This window comes from Podarcis erhardii (assembly GCF_964252035.2).
Source record: "Podarcis erhardii genome assembly, chromosome: 2".
Taxonomy (NCBI): domain Eukaryota; kingdom Metazoa; phylum Chordata; class Lepidosauria; order Squamata; family Lacertidae; genus Podarcis; species Podarcis erhardii.
The window spans coordinates 105,879,941-105,907,617 of NC_138498.1; the positions used below are offsets into that span (position 1 = coordinate 105,879,941).

The 27,677-nt window shown below is 45.3% G+C and overlaps 1 protein-coding gene across 3 annotated transcripts; it reads left to right on the forward strand.

Annotated features, from left to right (window-relative positions):
* Positions 1 to 275: 275 nt before the first annotated feature.
* ACOX2 (acyl-CoA oxidase 2) lies at positions 276 to 27,667 on the forward strand. Of its 3 annotated transcripts, none has more exons than XM_081852833.1 (16): positions 276 to 488; positions 1,078 to 1,147; positions 3,094 to 3,254; positions 4,086 to 4,248; positions 6,838 to 6,989; positions 7,734 to 7,841; positions 9,688 to 9,807; positions 10,753 to 10,868; positions 11,342 to 11,514; positions 13,235 to 13,397; positions 14,961 to 15,151; positions 17,533 to 17,694; positions 19,300 to 19,405; positions 20,871 to 21,088; positions 24,038 to 24,170; positions 27,485 to 27,667. In XM_081852833.1, the coding sequence occupies exons 3-16, from the start codon at positions 3,095 to 3,097 to the stop codon at positions 27,545 to 27,547; spliced, it is 2,028 nt and encodes a 675-aa protein (XP_081708959.1). In that variant the 5' UTR covers positions 276 to 488; positions 1,078 to 1,147; position 3,094; the 3' UTR covers positions 27,548 to 27,667. The 3 variants fall into 3 exon arrangements, with proteins under 3 accessions (XP_081708959.1, XP_081708960.1, XP_081708958.1); XM_081852832.1 differs by having other exon boundaries at positions 277 to 488; positions 3,076 to 3,254; XM_081852834.1 differs by lacking the exon at positions 1,078 to 1,147 and having other exon boundaries at positions 3,076 to 3,254.
* The last annotated feature ends 10 nt before the right edge of the window (positions 27,668 to 27,677 follow it).

A 27,677-nucleotide genomic window follows, 5' to 3' on the forward strand; every position in this document is an offset into this window, starting at 1 on the left:
CTGGGGAAACCTTCCAGATGGGAGGGGTATAAATATATTATTATTATTATTATTATTATTATTATTATTATTATTATTATTATTATTATTCCGGCGCTGCTTGGTTGAGAGCATTTAGGAGAGGATGGAGTTAAGCATAAAGCCTTGATTTCATCATCTGTTACATGAGGATGAACTCTGATCCTGTTAACAGAGGCAACCCCTCTGATCTGAGAAGGCAAAAAAAAAAGAGAGAGCGAGCTTTCTTGGCGTTCTTCCTCTGATCCCGGGAGCAGCTCGCCATTCCGGCCAGGAGAAGGCGGTGGCGACACGCGTCTGCTCGCTCAGCCAGTACGATAGAGACGGGGAGAAGACACCATAGACGCGCATATGCAAAGAAGGGGGGGAAAGGGCATTCAAACTTAGCAAGGCGCTCGGCAGTGGAAGTCTTTCCGTCCGCTGCTCGGATCAGGAAATAGCCTTGCGAGGGTTCCCCTTTGCGAAGGGCGGTAAGTCACTTTGCACGACCCACGTGGGCGTTGGGGGAGGGGGACCAGAGCTGTCAACCTTTCCCTTTCTAAAAGGGAAATTCCCTTATTCCGAATAGGATTCCTCGCAAGAAAAGTTGACAGCTATGAGGGGGACCTGGCTGGAGCTGGACTCGCTTTCACGGGAGTTAAACCCCCACACCACACACACCCCTCCCCCGATTTCGGTGGGACTTTAACTTCTCGGTAGACTCTCTGGCTGAGTTCACTTTGCCCGTCGGAAACAGCAAAGGTTTCATAGGAGGTTTTTAAACTTCTGCCACGGGTGCTCTAGTTGAGATGCGTGCATTGCAGGGGGCCGGACTAGATGACCGCCAGGGTCCCCCCTCCAACTCTACCGTTCTATTAATTTCTGATTGTGAGCGTGAATGGCCACACAGTTATCACCGCCCGTATTTTCCCGCACTACTTTACCTAACTCCCTCCCTGTTTACAACTCAGCAACGCTCAAAAACCCACACCTGCAACTCGGGATGACGTTGCATGCACATGATGGAGGGCGATTTAGTCCAGGGATGCCTATACAGTATAAATTTGTTCAACTTTAAAGGTGCCACGAGGGTCTTCGCTGGATATCGCCTGGGTTGTTCCTGTCTGAGACGTTTCTTTTGAGATCAGAGGTAGGGAAATTCCCCTATCAGCTTTACAGAAAGTGCGATTTTACGGGAAAAGCTTACTATTGCAAAATAATAATTCGCAGCTTTGAAAATGTTTAACCCACGTTGGGCTTGTGCAGAAGGAAAAACACGTTCCTTGGGATGTGCAAGCACAGGCATTGAATTTGTTGTGCAAGAGGGTACAGTGTGAGATCTACAGCTGCGATCAGCACAAAGTTTGAGGTTTTGCAATCTCCTGTGTCCTTAGGTACAAAGCTGAGGTTTAGTGCACCGTGCCAAGGAAATTGGGGGGGGGGGAGAGGCAAAGTAAGTACACTTGGCTTTATAAAGAGGACAGACCTCCCCAGCCCCCAGGAACTATTAATTCACAACATCTTAAATTAGGGTTTGCAGAAAGTAGATTGTGATCTACTGGCAGATCTTTGATTTGCAATAGATCAGCAAGGATTCTGACTCCCGATTGTTTAATAGCTGCAATAGCAACCCCCCCCCCAAAAAAAAAGGTTGATGAAATGAAGGTTGGGGACTAGGAATCATTTTTTGTGTGTGAGAGGACTGGAAAATCAGTTCCGGTTCTGAAAACAAATTCCTGGGCTGAACATACACTCAGAGGCACCGTGTTCCTCAAGTCTCTCTCGCCACTGTTTTGCACCTGGTTCCAGTTGTTGGATCTTTGAGTTCTGTTTATTCTCCAGCAGATGGTATTGAGAGGTATGGGGGCCTATCATCCCAGTGGTGGCACATTTAATAATAGGAATGTTGTTGTTGTTGTTGTTGTTATTATTATTATTATTATTATTATTATTATTATTATTAACAACAACAACAACAATTTTATTATTTATACCCCGCCCATCTGGCTGGGTTTCCCCAACCACTTTGTGCAGCTCCCAACAGACTATTAAAACACGATAAACTTAATAACTACCAGCTGCTAGTACCCTTGAATTTTTCCGGTGCCCTTTCAAACCAAGTGGCCAGTAGCTCATTGGTGATTTCTGCCGTTGGGCACATGTTCAAGGGATCTCTGTGTTTCAGTCAGTGATTATAAACGGGTCAGCAAACTTTTTCAGCAGGGGGCCAGTCCACTGTCCCTCAGACCTTGTGGGGGGCCAGACTGTATTTTGGGGTGGGAAATGAACAAATTCCTATGCCCCACAAATAACCCAGAGATGCATTTTAAATAAAAGCACACATTCTACTCATATAAAAACACCAGGCAGGCCCCACAAATACCTCATAGATGCATTTTAAATAAAAGGACACATTCTACTCATGTAAAAACACACTGATTGTCCGCGGGCAGGATTTAGAAGGCGATTGGGCCAGATCTGGCCCCCGGGCCTTAGTTTGCCTACCTATGATTATAATTATGACTTAAAGGTCTGCTCACAGAGCTTTACTCTTTACTCAGTGCTTTACTCAGAAGTAAAGTGCACATTGGGCTGTGTTGTTAGCCATTCAACAGCCGTCTTAAAGCAGCTTCAGTTCTGCAGACAAAAATATAAAACCTCACAACTTCATTATAAAGGTAAAGGGACCCCTGACCATTAGGTCCAGTCGTGGCCGACTCTGGGGTGGCGGCGCTCATCTCGCTTTATTGGCCGAGGGAGCCGGAATACAGCTTCCGGGTCATGTGGCCAGCATGACTAAGCTGCTTCTGGCAAACCAGAGAAGCACACGGAAACGCTGTTACCTTCCCGCCGGAGCGGTACCTATTTATCTACTTGCACGTTGACGTGCTTTTGAACTGCTAGGTTGGCAGGACCAGGGACTGAACAACGGGAGCTCACCCCGTCACAGTGATTTGAACCGCTGACCTTCTGATTGGCAAGTCCTAGGCTCTGTGGTTTAACCCACAGTGCCACCCGTGTCCCCAACTTATAAGACTACTTTAAATGCTCAGTAACTAATATCCTCTGTCTCTTCAGCATTCCACCAAAGTTTAGAATGGCATCGTGGAATGCAAATAAAAACCTCCAGAATTCCACTAGACAAATTGTGAACCCTGACCTTGACATTGAAAGAAAAACGGCCTCCTTCAGTGTCGAACGACTGACCAATATACTGGATGGAGGTGCTGAAAAGACACAGATGCGGAGGACAGTGGGTAAGTCATCCACATGGAAATAAGTATTTGTGTTACTTTGAACGTTGATGATACACTATTTTTAATGCTTCCCCAACTATGCATTGTTTGCCTTTTGGTGTATCCTCCTTCGCAGCGCTTAAAAACAATTTTTGGAGCTGGATAATTTTGTTTGCAACAAAAGGCGCAGCCAAACCAATTGTATTTTTTGCAGTCTTCAGAAACTGGACTGGTGAGAGGATTGATTTTAAAGACGCTCTTCTGGAATGACCTGTTCATCGCACATTCATCCTGATTAAGTTTGTGCAAAACAGTGGTTGTGCAAGAACCTTGAACCTGGTCCAGTAATGTATGAACAGCTAGCACAAGCTTTTAAGCCCTGGAATTAACATGCTGGCAGTAGTCTGTCCCCCATCAACTTGTATGTATTAAATGATGGTGGATTTCATACAAGTTGTCAGCAGGCTGGACTAAGATGGCCTCACTCCTGAGTCACCCCCGACTCAGCGATTTGGTGAAAAAGAGCCTTAGGCTAACGTGAATGGCCTGGAGGTTTCTAGCATTGTAAAATGCTATAGATCAGGCTTCCTCAACCTCGGCCCTCTAGATGTTTTGCAACTACAATTCCCATCATCCCTGACCACTGGTCCTGCTAGCTAGGGATCATGGGAGTTGTAGGCCAAAAACATCTGGAGGGCTGAGGTTGAGGAAGCCTGCTATAGAGGTTTCACTGCCAGAACTGCATTTTCTTCTGTAAATCTCGTAGTGAACATCAGTGTAATTGCAGCTTGGTTTTCCTGTGTGTGATTCCTGTGCCTCAGCCTGCTTAAAGGATCGTTGTGTACTCTGCAGAAGCCATAATCCAGAGTGATCCGGTGTTCAGCCTAGAAAACCAGTACTTCATGAGCCAGAATGAAAGATACGAAGATGCTGTCAGGAAGTCCGTTCACCTCTCAAAGATGGCGGCCAAAATGGGATGGGAAACAGGCGGACCTGAACTGGCTTACTGCCACAGGTGATTTGAAAACAATAAAATGCTGCTAGAATTGTATTTTAGCTGTCTTTAAAAAGTGCCTGCTTTCACCTAAGCTAGGTGAGGCGGCCTGCTACAATCAAGGGAAATCTCTGGCTTTCGAGAGAGTGTGCCTGTTATGGATCCTATACCTTTTCAGAGTTGAGAGGATGCCACATCTGATTTGAAAATTTACCTATAATGTTCTTATTTTTGTAATCTGCTGCGAGGTTTCGTTCGGTTACAATCAAGCAACGTGTCAATGTTTCTAAATACACAAAAGGAGCAGTTATGACCATATTGCCTCGTTCTGGGCAGCCGTAGAATGAAAGGGTTTGGATTCAGGTTCAAAAAGGAAATGTATGGGGGGAGAGCTTGAGCACAGTAGTTCAGGCACCTGTGACTTCAACATTGGCATTGTGCAATGTAGGAATTCCCTTGCACTTGATCTGGAAACGGCAATTAGTGCAGAAAGTGAGCGAGAGTGAGACCCTGTCAACATGTCACCTGGCTGTTCAGAAAACTGCACTGGATGCTGATTGGTTACTGGCCTGGGTTCAAGGTGTTAGTATTAGCATATAAAGGCCATAGCAGCTTAGGATCAGCTTACTTGATGGGTCACCTTAACCCATATAAGCCCACTGGACCCCTTCATTCCTCAGAATGGGCACTGTTGCAGGTTCTATGCAATATTAGACCTATACTTGCAATAAATAAGTCTATCTCCTAGTGTGGCAGCACCTGTGCATTGGAACTCCCTGCCTGTCAAACATCAGGCAGCCTCCTTCACTGTACCCCTTTCGGTGTTTGCTAAGGACATTTTTGTTCCTGCAAGCCTATCTGGACACCTAGAAGCTGACATGTACTTCAATCTATGTTTAGCTTAATTATTGATTTTAATTCTATTTAATTTTTTATTTTTTTTTAAGAAAACACCTACTTTTGACTTCATTACCGTTTTGTTTTTCGTAAACCGCTTAGAGGTTCTAGTTGCAATCAGGGTGGTGTATAAATTTAAGCACCTGAACAGAAAGTAAGGTTGCAGCCTTAATTTTGCTTACTTGGAAGTACACCTTGTTGAATTAAGTAGGGACTTACTTTTGAGTACACATGGTTAGCTATGTGATGATGGGAAACCCAAAGGACACCCTCCAGCCCCCACTCTCTAATAACAACAACAACTTTATATGCCACTTTATAGGAGTGGCTTCCGGCAAACCATAAAACCACAGTAAAACATCAAACATGGATGGCTTCAAGTGTCTTCTAAAAGTCAGATACAGTGGACGCTCGGGTTGCGAACGTGATCCGTGCGGGAAGCACGTTCGCAACCTGCAGCATCCTCAACCCGCAGCGGCGCACGCACGGGTCATGATTCAGCGTTTCTGTGCATGCGCAAAGCGTGATTTAGCACCTCTGTGCATGCATGACCGCCGAAACCCGGAAGTAACCCATTCTGGTACTTCCGGGTTTCAGCGGTCTGTAACCTGAAAACGCAAGGTGTGACTGTACTTGCTTGACTGTTTGACAGCTGACAGGAGGGCGTTCCACAGGGCGGGGGACACCACTACCGAGAAGGCCCTCTGCTGGGTTCCCTGCAACCGCACTTCTTGCAGTGAGGGAACCGCTCGGAGGTGGACCCTCAGTATCTGGGCTGAGCGATGAGGGTGGAGGTGCTCCTTCACGTATACAAGGCCAAAACTCCCCCCTTCCCTGCTCTTGGGATTTTCCCTAACCCGCCCCCCTCACTGACTCTGCTCCATACCTTCTGTGGTTGCCAGGTTAGAACATGTCCTTGAACTATGCTAATACCTCTTAATTGCCTTTACTGGTTTTAAAGAGCTCAGATATCTGCATAATTGGCATGTAGCCTACTGCATACAGGTGAAAGTTCCATTCCACTGCTCCACCCATTGTGTGTGTGTGTGTGTGTTGCTGGCCATGCTCACCACTGGCACCTAACCCTTGAGCTGAAAAAAGCCCCTTTCCCCTTTATGTGCACACTTACTGTAAGTCCGTTTGCATCAGACGGCATGGTAGAACTGTACTGTAGATGCCAGTGAGGTCAAATATATATTGTTCTGTATTTGTGGGAGCCCCTTGGATTTCGGGAATGAGTTAGCGAGGGTTGTCGATGGTTTTTGTGGGCAAACCGAACAAACAAGTAATGTTAGGCCATGTTGACTGGCTATTTCAAAATGTGCTTTTCTAACTTGATCTAAAAAAGTTAGATAAAGAAATCCTGCAGAGTAGACAAAAAATACTTACAAAAATGTATAAATTATCAAATAATATACAAACAGATCAATAAATTAAAAGTAAGACTATGTTAAGGTGGGAACAAGATTTAGGTTATGAAATTGAATACAAAGACTGGGTTAAATTTTGGACAAAATGTGCTTTTTGTCAGCCGTATCTATCAGGGAGCAGTACGGCACAAGGAGGAAGACAGGTGTTGTGAAGTTAAATGCCCTGCTGAAATGTCACGTTCTCCATTGATGTTATCGCCCTGCGCTTTGCATTTCTGTGCAGGGATCATACACTTAGGGACTAAGATCAAGGAGATGACAGGAATTGTATATCCTTTTGCAGGGCTCTTCATGCCAACCTGGCGTTCAACGTCCATGTGGTCTTTGTTAAGAGCCTTATGGGGTTGGCCACAGACGAACAGCTCGCTAAGTGGCTCCCTTTGGCAGAAAAATTTTACATCGTAGGGACCTATGCCCAGACCGAACTGGGTCACGGTAAGTTTCCCACTTATTGTGGCTCTTAGGGCCAGAATCCATCCAAATACCATGATGTCAAATTCCACTGTGCCAATGGGGACCTAATGTAGCAATTGCTCCAGAGCAGTTGTGGGGAACTTTTGCTGTCAACCCCCCAGGTCTGAGTCCAGGCAGCTCCAGCTGACATTTTGCCTTGCAGCAGAGCGGGCAGCTGACTGCCCAGAGGACTCTGACCATTGGCAATTGTCTGGCAGTGCTTTAGCGGCTCTGGTCCCTGAAGGCCACAAGAGAAGATGGCTAGTAGTCTAAAACTGTCAAGTTCAACACCTGAGTTTTGATTGCAGGGAAGATCCCTATTTTTTGTTTTCATTTTTTGAAAGACAGCTGGAGAATAGAGGTCACGGGGAAATGGGGTTAGCCACACTCAGGGCTTTTTCCCCACAGCCAGAACTTGCCGGAACTCAGTTCCGGCAACCCTCAGGTGGGCGCAATTGCCATTATAAGAGAACAAGGAAGGCGTTCATGGTGATTTTTGGCACCTGTTTTTCTAGAAAAATAGCACCGGCTACACTGACCCTGAGTCAAGGAAGCCCCAAATTAAAAACTGAGATGCCTGTGAGGGTGGAGCTTGCTTACCAAAAAAAAGAAGTTGGACCCAGTCTTGAGAACAGCAGGGCTGGGATTTGTAGGCCTGACTAGTGAATGTGGAATCTGCTGGTGGTCTTGCGATGCTCTGAGAAACCGTGTTCTTTGTTATTAAAGGAACTTACCTTCGGGGATTGGAGACAACAGCCACCTTTGATGCTGCGACACAGGAGTTTGTTCTCAACACGCCAAGCATATCTGCCATGAAGTGGTGGCCGGGAGATTGTAGGTAGCAAACACACTCAGGGGTGGGGCCTTTTCATTCGTTCTGTGCTTTCGTTGTTTCCGAAATCTTTAAAGGGTGTATTATAGCTGAGTGTTTTAAAAGTGTAAGTGGAACACTATGAATGAATCCACTTGGGAAATATACAGAGGAAAACCTTCTTTCCATTTGCTGCATTTCAGCAGGAAAACACTGGTTTTCCTGGGGTAAGCGCCAGGACAGAAAACAAAACAAAAAACCATTGCTCAGGTGCAGAGCTTTAAATCCCAGATTTGTGTCTAGACGTGCAGCACAAAAGGAAGTCCGGATGAGCCCAGAGTTAAGTCCCTTCCCAAACCCCTGGTTAATTGTCTTCCCAATCTGCATCTTAAATTGCAGTTTTGAATATGGTCGATGCTGGAATATAAAGGTATCATAGTACCATTATACAGATCTATGGTGCAACCGCACTTGGAATACTGTGTATGTTTCCAGACATCCTACCTGAAAAAGGAGATTGTGAGCGTTAAAATCAAGATGTGGAAAATATGGAAACAACGAGGAGAGGCAGGACTGAGATTTGGAGATACAGTGGTACCTCGTGTTACATAAACTTCAGGTTATATACGCTTCAGGTTACAGACTTCGCTAACCCAGAAATAGTACCTCGGGTTAAGAACTTTGCTTCAGGATGAGAACAGAAATTGTGCTCTGGCGGTGCGGCAGCAGCAGGAGACCCCATTAGCTAAAGTGATGCTTCAGGTTAAGAACAGTTTCAGGTTAAGAACGGACCTCCAGAACAAATTAATTACTTAACCCAAGGTACCACTGTATGCTTCAAGGTCTAGACAAGGTCCCGAAAAATCAATAATTATAATTTGGATGATAATTTGGTCTTTTTATTTTAGTTTTTTTAGTTTAATTGGATTATGATTTGATATTTTAATTGGATGTTTTTTATTGGAAAATTAATAAAAATGATTTAACAACAAAAAAAAGGAGATTGTGTAGCTGGAAAGGGTTTGCGAAAGGGCAACCAAAACGATTGGGGGGATGGGAGCAGGTTTTCCTGTGAGGAAAGGTTGCAACATTTTTAGGGAGGAATCAAGTAGCAGGAAGCAGCCTAGCTGTGCGTAACATTATGTATAATGTGGAGAAAGCAGATAAGAGAAAAGTTTTCTTTTTAAGAGAGGTTTAGAGGAATTCATGGAGAATAAGACTGTCAGTGGTTCCGAGCTACATCATGTCACTGTAGCTGGGAATGGCAGGTGAAGAGAATTGCTCTTTCACTCACAGGCCTTTGGCCTCATCCAATAATATTACTTATACCCCACCCATCGGGCTGGGCCTCCCCAGCTACTCTGAACGGTTTCCAGCAGAACATTAAAAGCATAACATAACATCAAACATTAAAAACATCCCTAAACAGGGCTTCCTTCAGATGACTTCTAAAAGTCAGGTAGTTGTTTATCTCCTTGACATCTGATGGGAGGGCGTTCCACAGGGCAGGCGCCACTACCGAGAAGGCCCTCTGCCTGTGAGGGAACCTCCAGAAGGCCCTCGGAGCTGGACCTCCGTGTCCGGGCTGAACGATGGGGGTGGAGATGCTCCTTCAGGTATACAGGGCCAAGGCTGTTTAGGGTTTTAAAGGTCAGCACCAACACTTTGAACAGGGCTGTTCTTATGTTTTGAAAATGCCGCTTAACTTTTCGAGGAATTGATGACTTATTTTTCTCATCCAAGGCTGTTTAGGGCTTTAAAGGTCAGCACCAACACTTTGAACAGGGCTGTTCTTATGTTTTGAAAATGCCGCTTAACTTTTCGAGGAATTGATGACTTATTTTTCTCATCCTCCATTCACCCTTACAGTGGGACGAACGGCGACTCACGCTGTGGTCTTTGCTCAGCTTTACCTGAAAGGAAAGTCATATGGCATGCATCCCTTCATGGTGCAGATCCGCAGCCTCCGAGATCATTCTCTGGAACCAGGTGACTTACTCCAGAGGGTCCCAAGACGATTCTTCTGGGTGGTGGTTTTTTTATCTGTTTCAAGCTTGCTAATGCTGGGCTTTGACCATCAGAAACAGGGGTGCCTTGAAATCAGTGGTGCCATCAGGGCAGGCTTGGGAGGCAGACATAGAAACATAGAATTGGAGAGTTGAAAGGGATCCTAAGGCTCAATCTAGTCTTGCAATTGCAATCTTGGGTCCCTCTCCTCAGAATGAGCAAAGGGGCCTCTAAATGCAAAAATAAATCTGGTTTCCAACATTATTTTTAAGCTCAGAAAAATGTTGTCATGTGGTTCACATATATTCATCACTTTTGGGGCTGTGCCTAAATAATAATAATAATAATAATAATAATAATAATAATAATAGTGAAAAATTAAAAATAAATGGAGAGAATAAGCAGAGTTCATTAGACACCATTACATACAGAAATACATTATCCAATCTATTAAAGTATTAAAATATGATTGACAGGTGCAAAAAAATGAGGGGGTGCAAAGGAGGTGGTCAGAATAAGGAAGAATATTTTGGGGGAAAGGGTTTCCGGCTTACCACCATTTGAAGGTAATGTCTGTAGTCCTATACATGCTTACTTGGGAGTAAAGTCCCATTTGTCTCAATGGGGTATTCTACTGAGTAGACATGCATAGACTTGCACTGTAAGTGAAGTAGTACATACTGCTGTCTAATTTGGGGGGATTAATAAAAAAGAGTTCATAGATTTTTCAGTCCTTTCTGTTGGGCAGAAGAAACGTGTGCTTTCAGTGGTGGGCATAAGACCATTATGTCCAGAGTTTGTTGTTACCTAAGTACATCGCTGTGCAGAATGCTGGGTTATGTATCCTGATTTCCAAAAGAGACTTCAGTCTGCACAATTTTTTAAAACTACCTGTCTGTCTGAATCCTTGCTTGTTTTGCTCCGTAGGAGTAACTGCAGGGGATATTGGTCCCAAAATGAGCTTTGAAAATGTTGACAATGGCTTTCTCTTGCTGAAGAATGTTCGGATTCCAAGGGAAAACATGCTGGCCAAGTTCTCTCAGGTAAACTTAGCTGCGGATATCAAACAGGTTTCATCAGTTGCACCATAGCAAAGGCCTCTAGTTATTCTCTCATGTGTGGAATTTCATATGGAATCTATCAGGTGGTGAAGACAGAATGTCAATAATCCTCATGAACTTTCATTCTCTTATTTCATTTTTTTTAAGGGAGTAGTCCTCATGGTAATTGAGAAATGTTTGAAAACAGTGCTTTTTCAGAGGTTTTTGTTTTTTTGTTTTTTTAATGAGGGGCCAGTAGTCATATTTTGCTAAAAGTGTTGTGGTCGATAGTACAAAATGGCTGCCATGGGCAGCAAAAAAAGAGGTGACAGAGAAACCGGTGACAGGAAGGGGAAAAAAACACTGTCTGAAAGACATTTGCAGAGTCTGTAAATGCTTCAGAGTTCTGAGTCCTGGACTTAAATTTTGCTTCTGCTAACACACACCTCCTTTTTTTATTATTTCGCAATTTCCAGGTCCTGCCAGATGGCCGGTATATGAAAAAAGGATCTGCACAAATTAACTACCTTACTATGATTGTGGTCCGTGTCCTCATGCTTCAGAATGAAATTGTCCCCAATCTGATGAAGGCATGCACCATCGCAATCCGATATTCCGCAGTGCGCCGGCAGTCTGAGTTAAAGCCCGGGTATGGCGGGAAAGGAGGGCTTGGCTCCAGACAGGGATGCATTAAATGCCCTGCTCCTCTGTTGACTATTTTTATTATTGCTTTCCTCTTTTCACACCAACTCTTGGGTTTCCGGCCACTAATCCCCCCCCCTCCCTGTTTTCTTGATACAGCTACTTAAACTATTAAGCAAGCAGATGAATTTGCAAATGTTGAAGAGACAGTGAAGCTGATGGAGCCAGGAGTGGGGTGGGGGCCGGAAAAAAGGGGGGTTGGGAAACCAGTGTGAGGGACCAGGTGCCCCAAGGGTCCTGAAAGACCTACATTGGCTCCCAGTACGTTTCCGAGCACAATTCAAAGTGTTGATGCTGACCTTTAAAGCCCTAAACGGTCTCGGCCCAGTATACCTGAACGAGCATCTCCACCCCCATTGCTCAGCCTGGACACTGAGGTCCAGCTCCGAGGGCCTTCTGGCAGTTCCCTCACTGCGAGAAGCGAGGTTACAGGGAACCAGGCAGAGGGCCTTCTCGGTGGTGGCACGCTCCCTGTGGAACACCCTTCAGATGTCAAGGAGATAAATAATGATACAACTTTTAGAAGACACCTGAAGGCAGCCCTGTTTCGGGAGGTTTTTAATGTGTGACATTTTAATGTATTTTTAATCTTTGTTGGAAGCTGCCCAGAGTGGCTGGGGACACCCAGCCAGGTGGGCGGGGTAAAGGTAAAGGTAAAGGTACCCCTGCCCGTACGGGCCAGTCTTGACAGACTCTGGGGTTGTGCGCCCATCTCACTCAAGAGGCCAGGGGCCAGCGCTGTCCGAAGACACTTCCGGGTCACGTGGCCAGCGTGACATCGCTGCTCTGGCGAGCCAGAGCTGCACACGGAAACGCTGTTTACCTTCCCGCTGGTAAGCGGTCCCTATTTATCTACTTGCACCCGGAGGTGCTTTCGAACTGCTAGGTTGGCAGGCGCTGGGACCGAGCAGCGGGAGCGCACCCCGCCGCAGGGATTCGAACCGCCGACCTTTCGATCAGCAAGTCCTAGGCGCTGAGGCTTTAACCCACAGCGCCACCTGCGTCCCCAGGTGGGCGGGGTACAAATAAATAATAAATTATTATTATTATTATTACTTTGGAAAGGGACACTGTTTCCCAAACAGTTGGGGTGACCGTGTCTCTTTGTCTCAATATGTTCTTCCTCCTTCTGTGACCACAGATAACCTGGCTGTGTTATGCTGGCTCAGAATTTATTTCAGGTCAGGAAAGACACAAACATAGAGGGAACCCAGGATTGTCTGTGTGTGTACATTAAGGCTATCGAAAACAGCCTCTGTTTAAATCTGGTTCACTGCCATTATCTTTATTTTAAAGGTGTTAGAATCTGCATGTGCAGACGTAAAGTTACCTCCATGTATTTTGACAAGGGATGTTTCCTGGAATGGGACTCATTTCTGTGGCTTCCACTAGGGCAAAAACTTACTTGAATCAGCCCCTCTACCTGCCGCATGGCCACTGCTGTCCTGTTAACATTGGAATAAGATCTCACTGCTAAGCCGGTCACCACCTGTGAGTGGATGTTTTGGGGGCATGTGGTTGGGTCAGTTCATGAGACAGAAATTGGCCGCCCTGTGCTGGCTTTCCAGAATGAAAGAGAAAAGCAAAATGGAAACCCCTTCGAGTAAATGGGGGCTATTCATTTGCCGTTCATTTTGGATAATCTGCAACATTTTCTCCCCCCTCAGTGACCGGGAGGCAAAGATTCTTGACTATCAGACCCAGCAACAGAAGCTTCTCCCTCAGCTGGCAACCGCCTATGCCTTTTACTTTGTTGCAAAATATCTGCGGGACTTCTTTGACAGGGGCTACATGGAAACCAAAGAAGGAAAGTTTGACTTGCTCCCTGAGGTAACGTGAAGAAAGATAAGCAATAGCCCTTCAAGCCTTCCTTTAGAGACTTTTAAACTTTAAAAGGTGGGTAATAAAACAAACAAATGATCAGAAGAAGAAACCCAGAAGATTTTGAAATCTTCTTTAAAAAAGAAAAGAAGTATCAAGAAGAGGGCTACTTCAGACATATATCCGCATTGCTTGATTTGCAATCAGATGTGTGAGGTGATATTTATCTACATTTACAGTGGTACCTCGGGTTAAGAACTTAATTCATTCCGGAGGTCTGTTCTTAACCTGAAACTGTTCTTAACCTGAAGCACCACTTTAGCTAATGGGGCCTCCTGCTGCCGCTGCACCTCCGGAGCACGATTTCTGTTCTCATCCTGAAGCAAAGTTCTTAACCTGAAGCACTATTTCTGGGTTAGCGGAGTCTGTAACCTGAAGCGTATGTAACCCGAAGTACCACTGTACTTTAAAAATATTTACATGCAAAGCCCATCCAAAGCAGTTTACAACAATAAAAACTCTCCCCCTCCACATAGAATATTAGTAAAACAATACTAAAAACTATCCACAAAATAAAACAGACTAAGAAAAAATAACAGTTTATCTTAAAAGTGACACTAGTGGTGTGGCTGCTGCAGGCTTTCCCTCCTCAACTGATATATTTTTCCCCCTCAACCTGCTTGTAAAAACCTGGCTGTTGGAGCTGATTTTAGATATGCAGGAAAGGCAAGTGTTACATTCCCTTCAAACTGTGCTGTTTCAAGCTCTGGGTGGTGGCAAAGCCGAGTGCCTCTCCCACATTTCCAAAAACAACACTCGCTAGACGTGGAAAGCTAGATGGAAACCTTTGCTCCTGAGGTACTTCCCTTTTCACGTGCAGGGTTCATTCAGACATGCGTCACTACATTACAAACACACTTACCATCTTGAAATGGTAGAGTTTCAGGGGAGCATATACTCAGTGCTGTCCTCGTGACTGAATTATCTGTTAAGTGAAGTTTACCTTTGTGGGCACCTGTAGTTTCAAGGTTTAGTTCAGGGACAGTCATTGCGATGCCCTCCAGATGCCGTTGGACATTCCTGACCATTGACCATGCTGTCTGGGTCTGAGGGGAGCCAGAATACACCAACATCCAGAGGCCGCCATGTTGGATATTCCCAGTATCATTGATAATGTGGCGAATTCCATAAATACAAACCAGAGTTTCTGACGTTGCACAAAATCCAGCACTTTTAAGGCCTCGTTGGTGTCCAGTAAAAAGTCTTAATTAGTTTTAACTGACTCCCACAAGAATCAACAAAACTTGCTCTAGCCACTGTAGAGCACTGTCGTGCTTATTCTTTGGCCTGATCGCAAATAGGTTTTGTAACCTATCCCAAGAATTTAGGACAGGTAACACTCCCGCAGCCATAAAAGATGACCTATGAATTTAAGCTGAGGAGGAGGATAATAGGAAAGGATATAAACCGACAGACATTTCATACGTCACTGGTCCAGAGATTCTGTTCTGTAGAATGGGAAATGCAGAAGTGGTCCTCTCTTAATACAGTTCTTTCTGCCTTAATTCACAGCTTCATGCTCTTGCTGCAGGAATTAAAGTCATCGCTACAGACTACTGCTCAGCCGGAGTCGAGATTTGTCGGAAGGCCTGTGGGGGCCACGGCTACTCTCTTCTCAGCGGCCTGCCTTCTTTATTCACCAGGCAGGTGGCTGGTTGCACCTATGAGGGGGAAAACACTGTCCTCCTCCTGCAGACAGCCAGGTAACTGCACTTGAAAATCTATCCAAATCTGTCTTCCATCTTGCTTCCGAGGCCCTTGCCAAAGCCACTTTAGATATCAGAAGCTTTTCCACGATACGTTTCACGGTTTATTTTCATGATTAAAACCATTTATCCAGGGGGTCTCAACTCTGAGTTAGACCTTAATTGTTTAATCTGATTATTTGTATTTTGTCTGTTACTTTGTAAGGTAAAGGTATAGGGACACCTGACCATTAGGTCCAGTCGTGGCCGACTCTGGGGTTGCGGCACTCATATCACTTTATTGGCCGAGGAAGCCGGCGTACAGCTTCCGGGTCATGTGGCCAGCATGACTAAGCCGCTTCTGGTGAACCAGAGCAGTGCACGGAAATGCCGTTTACCTTCCCGCCGGAGCGGTACCTATTTATCTACTGGCACTTTCGAACTGCCAGGTTGGCAGGAGCTGGGACCGAGCAACGGGAGCTCACCCCGTCATGGGGATTTGAACCCCTGACCTTCTGATTGGAAAGTCCTAGGCTCTGTGGTTTAACCCACAGCACCACCTGCATCCATCCCAATCTCCTTGTATTTGTATTGTTACTTTGCACTGTACCTTTAAACTCTACCACAGAGTACAGACATTTCATATGTCACCGGTCCGTTTTCTGAAATTTGGAAAGTACAGTTCTCTACATGAGAACTGAAAATACCTTTAAAAAACCTACTTGAAACTAGGCAGCCAAAGTTGTTGTGTCCCAAGCAACTTCATGCGGATTTATTTAAGGGAGTGCTTGACATTCCAAAATTCTGAAATGATGAGCTCCAAACTCAGCAGTTGGGACAAACTGACACACATTGCATCATTTTTTTAGGTGTACATTCCAATTCAGGGCACATTCCAATTGCTCAGCGGTCAATGCTGTTGAAGCGTATTTTGCAGCCAACTTTCTGTGAGGGAAGGGAAAGTTGTCATTTTGGCCAGAACTAAAACCTCTTGCAGGCTCAAGGAACAGGATTTCCAAATTTCAAAAAATGGAAGGATTACATAATTTGGTTGTTGTTGTTGTGCCCGGGGACTAAGATAAGGATTAAGGAAAGATAGTGGTGTGTGAGACGTTATGGGCAGAAAATCTTTTCTGTTCTGCAGACTCTGACTGGCAGAAGAATGAGTGGAAGAATGATTGACAGTGGAGGAATTGAGTCAAATGTTGGGTGGAGCTACGAGTGAGTGATAGGCAGATAACACCACTCTAGGATTATTTTTAATGAAGAGTGGGATTAGAAATCACTTAAGCGAATTGAGCGTTGATTGGAAAATGACAGTTGACTGACTGCAAGAGACAGAGAGAAATGGAGAATGAGATGAAAGAGACAGGCAGAGAGCAAGCCACTGTAAAAGAGGATAGCTGTTTTTGAAATACCATTGAATATTCTGTATGCAATAACTGCTTGTTCTGGATGTTGTGTTCCTTAATCAATTATCTGCTTAGCATTTAAACTGTGTTCTGGTCTGGGTGGATTCTAAGGTCCATACGTCTCATCCCGCGTGGCTTGTGCAGATGTATTTGGGTAAGAATATAAAGGGAGAGGCCTGCTGGTGGCAGCAGGTATTTTGTGGGAAGTCTGTACTCAGTGGAGTCTTTGAACGACTAATCTAGTGACCTCCTGGAGGTGGGCCTTTGTAGGAGACTCTGGAATAGTGATCCTGACAAATATATTTTTTGTGTTTTCTCTGCCAACAAGTAGGGTTGCAAACCCAGCACACTTAAGAATGCAAGATAGGAATTGCTGAGGATTCTGCAGCAGAGTCAATATCCTGAGATATAGCCATGATGCATGTTCTTAAATGGGACACGGGTGGCGTTGTGGAGCCTAGGACATGCTGATCAGAAGGTTGGCAGTTCGAATCCCCGCAATGGGGAGAGCTCTTGTTGCTTGGTCCCTGCTCCTGCTAACCTAGCAGTTCGAAAGCACCTCAAAGTGCAAGTAGATAAATAGGTACTGCTCCGGCGGGAAGGTAAACGGTGTTACCGTGCGCTGCTCTGGTTCGCCAGAAGCGGCTTAGTCATGCTGGCCACATGACCCGGAAACTGTACGCCGGCTACCTCGGCCAGTAAAGCGAGATGAGCGCCGCAACCCCAGAGTCGGCCATGACTGGACCTAAGGGTCAGGGGTCCCTTTACCTTTACCTTTATGTTCTTAAATATCTTTCTCCCCCTGGCCTGCCTATTAACTATCCTGTTTTCCAGTTATTGGTATCATGAATCGTACAGAAATGTTACCTTGTCTGTGGCCCTGCTTTTTTAACCTCTGAAAACTAAGTGTTTGGAAACAAGGGGCCTAGTTCAGCAAATGCCTCTGGGATGAGGATGTGGCTCAGTTTTCATTTTCTTTGTCATTAGGTTTCTGATCAAGTGCCTTGGGATGGCACAAAGCGGCCAGCCTCTTCCTTCATCAGTGGCTTACCTGACTTCTGAAAGCTTTGGAAAATGCCAAGCCCAGGAAAAGAGAGACTTCCTCAATCCTGACGTTTACACTGAAGCTTACAGGCACAGAGCATTCAGGTTGGCACAGAGATGCTGGAACCCAACAGTTTTGCTTGGGTGATTTGGGGGGGGGGCGATTTCTTGCAAATCCCATCTTAAAGGCACAGGATGATAAACAACAGGAGATCAAATAAGGTGTAATCGTGATCAGGAAAGGCTGTGGGCCAAGTTGTATCAGTCTAACCTACCTCACGGGGTTGTTTTGTGATATTACAATTGCTCCTCCAAACTCCCTTGATGAAGGGCTGATTACTTAAGCCCTATTTGAAGGCTGAAAGTTTGTGTTCCCCGTGACCCTGAAATTACTAGTTGAATGTGTTAACTGTTTTTAGAATGCTTTTTAAAATGGTTTATATCAGAGATTCTCGAACCACCAGTGAACTGCGAGTTTAATTCAGGCAGTTGGTGGCATGGCTGCATTAAAAACATATATTATTTTTTTAATTGTCTTTTTATTGCTTCTTTCGTTTCTTATGTTGTATTTTATCATGTTACAATTTCAAATCTATGGGGTGCAAACAGGTAACGCAATAAAATGCAATTTAAGAGCAAGATGCAAATGTTCTGAATGCAGGATAAATTCATCATATAACAGGGGACTTATTTGTACCGTATTTTTCGCTCTATAAGACGCACCAGACCATAAGATGCACCTAGTTTTTGGAGGAGGGAAACAAGAACAAAAATATTCTGAATCCCAGCAGCCAGAACAACAAGAGGGATCACTGCTCAGTGAAAGCAGCAATCCCTCTTGCTGTTCTGGCTTCTGGGATAGCTGCACAGCCTGCATTCGCTCCATAAGACGCACACACATTTCCCCTTACTTTTTAGGAGGGGGAAAAGTGTGTCTTATAGAGCAAAAAATACGGTAATCTAGAAGCGGGGTAAGAGCTTCTGTGGAGAGAGGCTGGTACGTGTGCATATTGCCCAAGCTATACATTCATCAAAACAGGGTGGTAGAGTTCTTAGGTGGTAGAAGTAGGGATTGCCATCACTTTAGGCCACGTGACTTTTGGGGGAAAAAAGCTCCAACATTTTTTTCTAATTGCTGTTTTAATTTGCATGGAGTTGTTTTTGTGCTTTACATCATGGACCATTCAAAACTGGTGAAGGCACCTGCATGATACAGCCCAGATTTCTGCCACCTTCATTCTCCCCCATGTGCAGACCAGACCTTTGTTTCTGCCATTTAGATGCATTTTTTTTTAAATAGCCATAAATATTTGCAAAATTGTTGGCAGTTTTTTTGGTGTCTATAATAGTTACTGAAGGAGTGTCTCCACCCCCATCATTCAGCCCAGACACGGAGGTCCAGCTCCGAGGGCCTTCTGGCGGTTCCCTCACTGCGAGAAGTGAGGTTACAGCGAACCAGGCAGAGGGCCTTCTCGGTGGTGGCGCCAGCCCTGTGAAATGCCCTCCCATCAGATTTCAAGGAAATAAACAACTATCTGACTTTTAGAAGACATCTGAAGGAAGCCCTGTTTAGGGAAGTTTTTAATGTTTGATGTTTTGTTGTGTTTTTAATATTCTGTTGGGAGCCGCCCAGAGTGGCTGGGGAAACCCAGCCAGATGGGTGTGTTATAAATAATAAATTACTATTATTATTTTAATCTTTCCCTACAGAGTTGCAAGAAACGCAGCTGTCAAACTCCAGGGTTTGGTTCAGCAGGGAATGGCACAGCACGACGCTTGGAACAGCTGCTCTGTCCAACTTGCCCATGCTGCCATGGTTGGTAAAAACTTTGTAGCTTCACCCACTACTGGCTCTTCTGCCAGGAATCCTGTCTCGTAAACTGCACTTGAAAAATTAAGCTAATAATAATAATAATAATAATAATAATAATAATAATAATACAGTACATCATATTGCGTTGCATCCAGATCCCATTTTTAAAAAGCCCTGTTTTGTATAAGAACATGATACTGATGTTTCTAGGTCTAAGCAGCACCTTGTTAAAGGAGGAGGGGCTAACCTTTGACCCTCAAGATCTTGCTGGACTTCATCTCCCATAATCCCTGGCGACTGATCATTCTGGCCAGGACTGATAGGAGTTAGAATCCAGCAAACTCAGAGGGAGTCTTTTCGTAAACCGCTTTGAGGGTTTCTAAAAAATTTTAACAATCCAGTAGTCTATACATTTTATGAAACGGATAAATAAAAATAACCTTACCTAGAGATGCCAAGGATTGGAGCTGGGGCCCTCAGATGATCTTCCCCTGAGCTATGACTTTCCCTAGATGGGTGTGTGTGGTGATGAACAGTAGAAAGAACTGACGAGAGACCATTTTGTCTCACTGTAAATCAATTTGGGACTTTCTGCTGTGGGGAGCGATGCATAAATTCAGCCCACCTAACCCAGCTCAGGATTTCTTTTAAGAGTTGTGGAAGCAAGACCCCATAATAGACAGAGTAGTGGAGTGAAGGTTTTGAGAAAGGAGTGAGGAACGGATTTGCAGGCTTATGCCTTTGCTGTGGAAACACAGGCATGCCAGACACAGCCCCCAGTCATGTGGGAGCACACTAGAGAGAATCAGCTCCCACTCAGCTGGTGGCTGAGTCTGAAAGGCACTGCGGTCACCTTGATATTGGGGTCATATCCGCACCAGGCATTTAAAGCCCTCTTCCCACAAAGAAACCTGGTTTCTGTCGTATGCTGAGAGTTGTTAGGAGACCTCTCACAGAACCATGTTCGAATCCCCACGATGGGGTGAGCTCCCATTGCTCTGTCCCAGCTCCTGCCAACCTAGCAGTTTGAAAGCACACCAGTGCAAGTAGATAAGTAGGTACTGCTGTGGCGGGAAGGTAAATAGCATTTCCATGCATTCTGGTTTCCGTCACAGAGTCCCGTTGTGCCAGAAGCAGTTCAGTCATGCTGGCCACATGACCCGGAAACCTGTCTGTGGACAAACACCGGCTCCCTCGGCCTGAAAGCAAGATGAGGCACCTCACCCCATAGTCGCCTTTGACTGGACTTAACCATCCAGGGATCCTTAACCTTTTTTACCTTTATAACGGTGCTGTGACCTCTAACAATTAGGCTGGAGACAATTCCTGGCAGCTGTGACCTTGAAATGAGAAACCACATAGCCCAGGAGTGGAACCCAGTTCCACAATGCCAACACTTCCCCCCCCCAAGGCGAGTTATCGCGCAGAGGTGAATGGTGCTTGCTTCTAGCTGTTTTTACTTTGCCAGGCTCACAGCCAATACATCGTGGTGGAAAAATTTGTCAAAGCGCTGGAGGCGTTTGGAAAAGAGGCTGCCATCCAGAGGGTCCTTAAGCATCTCTGCGACCTCTATGCCCTGCATGGGATCTTTTCTGACTTGGGAGACTTTGTGCAGGATGGCTACCTTTCTACAAAGCAATCTGACATGGTGACCGAATCGTACCTGGATCTCCTGGCTGTCGTTCGGTGAGGTTATCCTCTTTTTCTGCTAAGGGCTTAATGCCATTGGTTCCATGTTTGGAACATACGTTGTGTTGTAACAGTCATTAAACAATACTGTATATGAAACTACCAAGCTGCCCATCTTTAGGATGGGTGAAGGAGGAGACCCACAGAACTACAATTCCCAAAGTTCCAGGGAAGAGGGGTGGAATGCTTAACCATTCTCAGAATTGCAGCTCCGTGAAGGGAATAGGGCAGTGTTTCCCAACCTTGGGTCTCCAGCTGTTCTGGGACTACAACTCCCATCATTCCTAGCTAGCAGGACTAGGGATGATGGGAACTGTAGTCTGAAAACAGCTGGAGACCCAAGGTTGGGAAACACTGGAATAGGGGTCTTCCTAACATCTGTCAGCATCCTTAATAAACTACACTTCCCAGGATTCTTTGAGGCTCAAGTGTTTTAGGATTGCTTTAAATGTATGTGGCCTTTGTCAATTTGGTATGCTTGAATGGCATTGAAGCTACAAAGCCATTATTCACCCGTCAAATAGAAAATGTCTCTTTGACCTTTTGGTCAGTTTCCTACTACGATGACGTCTCTTGTGGCTTATTGAGATCTTGTCTGTTTTTAATAAAAACAATCAGATAAAGATATTGCAATAAGCGTGGGCGTTCCTGCTGGTTCTGAAATTTTGAAAAGCGCAGAAGCCGCGACCTCTCTGTTTCCCAACGGAAGCGGATGCCTCAGCACCGTCGGGTGGTTTTGATTCAAAATCAGCTACGTGGGCTTTTTAAAGAAGTCAGAAATATTTACTCTAAAGACTTTTATCAAATCGCTTCCAATAAGGAGGGTGACTATGATGTCATGACTTCACCACAAAGCGTAAAAGCATTAAAAGATAAAGCTATCGTTTGCATGCCATTAACGGATTATCTTCGGGGTTTACCTTGGTGGATTGAAATTAAAGAGACACAATCTGTAACCGATAGATGGTAAAGTAAATTATTCTGCTGGCTCCCCTGTGAAACTTACATTTTCTTATTATTTTCAATTATCCCATGTGTATCCCCTTTCATTTGTCTGGGATCACAATATTTCTACCCAGCATAGAATAACACTACTGGGTTTATTCTGGGTTATAAAACCCAAAGCAACGGGTGCCCCTGGATATCAAAATAGTATCTTCCATACCTAGCTCTGAGAACAGATTTATTTGTGCAGTCAATAGACAAATTGATTATCTAGCGATGGAGGTAGACATAGCCAAAAGATGTAAATAAGAAGGCAGTAAGGACAGTCTCCTGTCAGACCACCCAACCTACCAGATATTTTGGCCTACAATTACTGTACTTTTCCATGTATAAGACTAGGGTTTTTTATTTTAAAATTATGTGGAAAACTGTGGGTTGTCTTATACAAGGGGCAGTCTCCCCCCCTATTTTCTTAAACTGGAGTCCCTAAAAATAGGGGGTGTCTTATACATGGGGGCGTCTTATACACAGGAAAATACGGTAGTTCATTTATGAGAGGGGTAGGGAACTTATAGCCATCCTGCTGTGGCTGAATCACAGTTCCTATTATCCCAAACCATTGGCCCTCCTAGCTGGAGCTGATAGGAACTGGGAGCCCAACAACACCGGGCAGGCCACAAACCTGTGCTCCCTGATTGACAATGCCATTTGATCTAGACTACCGCAATGCGCTTTACATGGAACAGCCCTTGAAGGCTGTTTGAAAACTTCACTCAGGTAGCCAGCACAGGGCCACCCGGATTTTACAGACTACAAGCTTACCTTTGTGCTAAATGACTATGGGAACAAAAGAGAAAGCACCTCGCTCCAGTTTTGGCTGACTTGCACTGACGGCCAATTTGCGTTCAGTCCAGTTCAGGATCTTGGCACTTCCTTCGAAGCTGTAAATGTTCCAGGTCCTGCTTTAAAAAGAGGGCTCCTTCTGTCTTTGTCTTCATTAGCCAAATTATCAGCGTTGCAGCCCTGCTCGTGCTGTAGTAGGATATTGCTAGAATCCTAGAACTGTGGAGTTGGAAGGGACGTCAAGGGACATCTAGTCCAAGCCCTTGAAATGCAGGAATCTCAGCTAGATCATGCATGACAGATGGTCATCCAACCTCTGGTTAAAAACCTCCAAGGAAGGAGAGTCCACCACCTCCTGAGGGAAACTGTTCCACTGTTGAACAGCTCTTACTGTCAGAAAGTTCTTCGTGATGTTTAGACGGAACCTCCTTCCTTGTAACTTGAATCCTTTGGTTGAGGTTCCCCAGAGAGGAGAAAACAAGTTTGCTCCATCTTCCATGTGACAGCCCTTTAGATATTTGTAGATGGCCATCATACCCCATTCTGCCAGGACACTGAGGTCCAGCTCTGAGGGCCTTCTGACGGTTCCCTCGCTGCGAGAAGCCAAGTTACAGGGAACCAGGCAGAGGGCCTTCTCAGTAGTGGCGCCCTCCCTGTGGAATGCCCTCCCACCAGATGTCAAAGAGAAAAACAACTACCAGACTTTTAGAAGACATCTGAAGCCAGCGCTGTTTAGGGAAGCTTTTAATGTTTGGTGGACTATTGTATTTTAATATTCTGTTGGAAGCCGCCCAGAGTGGCTGGGGAAACCCAGCCAGATGGGCGGGGTATAAATAATAAATTATTATAATATTATTATTATTATCCCCTCTCAGTCTCCTCTTTTCCAGGCTAAATATGCCCAGCTCCTTCAACCGTTTCTCATTGATCAATTTGGTCACCCTGCTCTACACACATTGCAGCATTTCAATATCTTTCTTAAATTGTGGTGCCCAGAACTGGACAGAGTTAATGTTTATGCTGCAGAAGGAACAAAAAAAAAACTTTCTGGCACTTCTAGGGTACAGAGCAAGTATTAGGGGTTTTATTTGGTTTTTATGGAGTAGAAATTGTGACTCGTATATTGGGGCTCATTAAGATTCCTTTGCTCTTTTTCAGGAAAGATGCTGTGCCCTTAGTGGATGCATTTGATTTCTCAGATGCAAATTTAAATTCAGCCCTTGGCTGCTACGATGGTCAAGCCTATCAGAGGCTTTACGAGTGGGCCAAGAAGTCACCAACCAACCATCAGGTGAGAACAGCGCATGCCAAAGTCAACAAGCAGCCAGACAACTTAAAGGAGAGGCCTATCAGTGCTTCCCCATTTAACGTGAATTAATTGTCATGCTGCACTAAAGGTAAAGGGACCCCTGACCATTAGGTCCAGTCGTGGACAACCCTGGGGTTGCGGCGCTCATCTCGCTTTATTGACCGAGAGAGCTGGCGTACAGCTTCCGGGTCATGTGGCCAGCATGACTAAGCTGCTTCTGGTGAACCAGAGCAGCACACGGAAACGCTGTTTATCTTCCCGCCGGAGCGGTACCTACCGTATTTTTCACTCTATAAGACGCACCAGACCACAAGACGCACCTAGTTTTTGGAGGAGGAAAACAAGAAAAAAAATATTCTGAATATCCCTCTTGCTGTTCTGGCTTCTGGGATAGCTGCGCAGCCTGCATTCGCTCCATAAGACGCACACACATTTCCCCTTACTTTTGAGGAGGGAAAAAGTGAGTCTTATAGAGCAAAAAATACGGTATTTATCAACTTGCACTTTGACGTGCTTTCTAACTGCTAGGTTGGCAGGAGCAGGGACCGAGCAACGGGAGCTCACCCCGTCGCGGGATTCGAACCGCTGACCTTCTGATCGGCAAGTCCTAGGCTCTGTGGTTTAACCCACAGTGCCACCCGCGTCCCCTGTCATGCTGCACTAGAGCAGGGCAAAGCCTGGTTTCCATACTGAGCCGAAATAAAATTTAATTATGGGAAGCACATTTGTGTTTAATCTATGCAGACTGAGCACAAATTAAACATTTGCGTTCAATTTGCATAACTTAATGCATATTAGCATTCCACAATGCATAGTTTGGATTCGCACGGTGCAGAATTCTGGACTGTTGTGACAGATTTAGCCCAAAAGACAAGCAGCCCTGAGCATCGTAAACAGTAGATGGAACAGGGCAGGGAAGTGTTAACTGGAGCCAAAAAGTGTGGGGGGGGGAGTGAGTTTGGGGTGGTTCGGGGCAAGCTTTATTTTTAGGGGAGGGCTGACTGGAGCTTTGGAGAAGGCGGGGGAAATAAGGAGAGTTGAGGGGTGATATGGCATTAGCCACAAAAAAAGAGCAGTGAGTGAAAAGAACACAGATCATCTAACACACAGAAAGATGGGAGAAACAGGAAGAGAGTCAAGGCACATTTATATAAAGAGTTGTGTGCGCTCCACAATGCTGTGCAGAAAGGTGAGGGAGCACACCAAATTTGCTATGGGGCACATTTATTTTTAGGAAAGGCAATTTTCTACCTCTGACAACTGCAGCGAGAAGCATGAAAGTACATTGTCAGCATCTAACAATCTTCAGCGACGCAGTGGGAGCTTAATAGGACTCCCAGCAGCCAACAGGGTGAGCTGTTCCTTGGATTTCCCCCCAAGCAGCAAAACCAGAATCACAGGGAAGCCAAAGAGGGGCACAGCTCTTGACTAAAATCAGAGGGAGAAATGGGGCAGCAATTGTGGGTTTCCTGAAACCATGATTCAAGAACTTGAGGATACATTCTGCAAAATAGGGAAATCATCTGCACGATTTGCTTAACTGTGCACTTAATAGAATCCAGGTTTTATTGCTGCAGAGTTTTGTAGGTCTACAGGTATTAGTAATGTCGGTAAAATGCAGGCATGTTTCTCTCTTGCATATCTGCAAGGGAGAATGAGACAGCTCCGTGCAGAGCCCTGCTTATATGCACAGCTCAGGAGCCTGACCCTGATGCAGTTGAAAGCTGTGTCCCTCCTGAGAGCCTTAGGAGGACACAGGTGACATGCTCCTAGTGGCAGAAAGAGGAGATAGAGCAGGAAGAGGCATCAGTAGTGTAAAAGAGCACCGTTTGAGAGCTTCAGTGTGGTGTAGTGGTTCGAGTGCTGGACTAGGACCTGGGAGACCAGGGTTCAAATCCCCACTTGGCCACGAAGTTCACTGGATGACCTTGGGAGTCAGTCACCGCCTCTCAGCCTAATCTACCTCACAGGGGTGTTGTGGGGGATTAGATGAGCTCCTTAAGAGAAAAGCAGCAAATACGTAATAGGCAATTGCTTTGCTAGCAGGTACAGGAAGGGCTGGTCTTGGCAAAATAATGCTCAGCACTTTGTTGTTATTTAGTTGTGTCCGACTCTTCGTGACCCCATGGACCAGAGCACGCCAGACACTCCTGTCTTCCACTGCCCCCCACAGTTTGGTCAGACTCATGCTGGTAGCTTTGAGAACACTGTCCAACCATCTCGTCCTCTGTCGTCCCCTTCTTCTGCCCTCCATCTTTCCCAACATCAGGGTCTTTTCCAGGGAGTGGAATTTGCTGCCAAGGAGTGTGGTGGAGTCTCCTTCTTTGGAGGTCTTTAAGCAGAGGCTTGACAACCATATGTCAGGAGTGCTCTGATGGCGTTTCCTGCTTGGCAGGGGGTTGGACTCGATGGCCCTTGTGGTCTCTTCCAACTTATGATTCTATGATTCCATGATTCTCTTCTCATGAGGTGGCCAAAGTCTTGGAGCCTCAGCTTCAGGATCTGTCCTTCCAGTGAGCACTCAGGGCTGATTTCCTTAAGAATGGAGAGGTTTGATCTTCTTGCAGTCCATGGGACTCTCAAGAGTCTCCTCCAGCACCATAATTCAAAAGCGTCAATTCTTCGGCGATCAGCCTTCTTCATGGTCCAGCTCTCACTTCCATACATCGCTACTGGGAAAACCATAGCTTTAACTATACAGACCTTTGTTGGCAAGGTTTCTGCTTTTTAAGAGGCTGTCTAGGTTTGTCATCACTTTTCTCCCAAGAAGCAGGCATCTTTTAATTTCGTGGCTGCTGTCACCATCTGCAGTGATCATGGAACCCAAGAAAGTAAAATCTCTCACTGCCTCCATTTCTTCACCTTCTAATTGCCAGGAGGTGATGGGACCAGTGGCCATGATCTAGGCTTTTTTGATGTTGAGCTTCAGACCATATTTTGCACTCTCCTCTTTCAACTTCATTAAGAGGTTCTTTAATTCCTCCTCAGCACTTATTTGCAAGGCTTTATTAGGTGATGTGTGTGGCCTGCATCTTAGCCACTGCAGGAACACACTGCGCATAAGCACTTCTTCCTACAGCGCCTTTTCCAAACATGACCTTCATACTGGTTCCATTGCTGAACTTTGCAGCTGGGCAAGAGCCCATAAGCCCTGCCTTTACCTTGTTCGGTCTTGACGCTAAAGAAGGAAGCACAGGGTTAGACAGGAAATTGACTCCTCCACAATGGCTTCTGTTTTCTGTCCCGAGTAGCTGACTGTCTATGCGATTGACACTCACTTTCTGTCTCCCCAACAGGACAACCGGATTTTTGAGACGTATTTGAAGCCGCTTTTCCGGAACGCTCTCTCCAAGCTGTGAAAGGAGGAAATGAAGCAGAGAGGCAGCTCCTCCGCCCGCCCCCCTGCCCCCCGCTGCTCTCAAAGCAACACCAACGTTTATTGATTAATGTAAACCCATAAAATGTAGTGGCTGACTGCCTTTTGAGTTT

Bases quoted from the DNA above. Each gene is read 5' to 3' on its own strand.
- ACOX2 (XM_081852833.1), top strand. From the start codon at position 3,095: ATGGCATCGTGGAATGCAAATAAAAACCTCCAGAATTCCACTAGACAA. The intron at 3,255-4,085 runs GTAAGTCATCCA...TGTACTCTGCAG, and splicing joins ACAGATGCGGAGGACAGTGG to AAGCCATAATCCAGAGTGAT. The intron at 11,515-13,234 runs GTATGGCGGGAA...CTCCCCCCTCAG, and splicing joins CAGTCTGAGTTAAAGCCCGG to TGACCGGGAGGCAAAGATTC.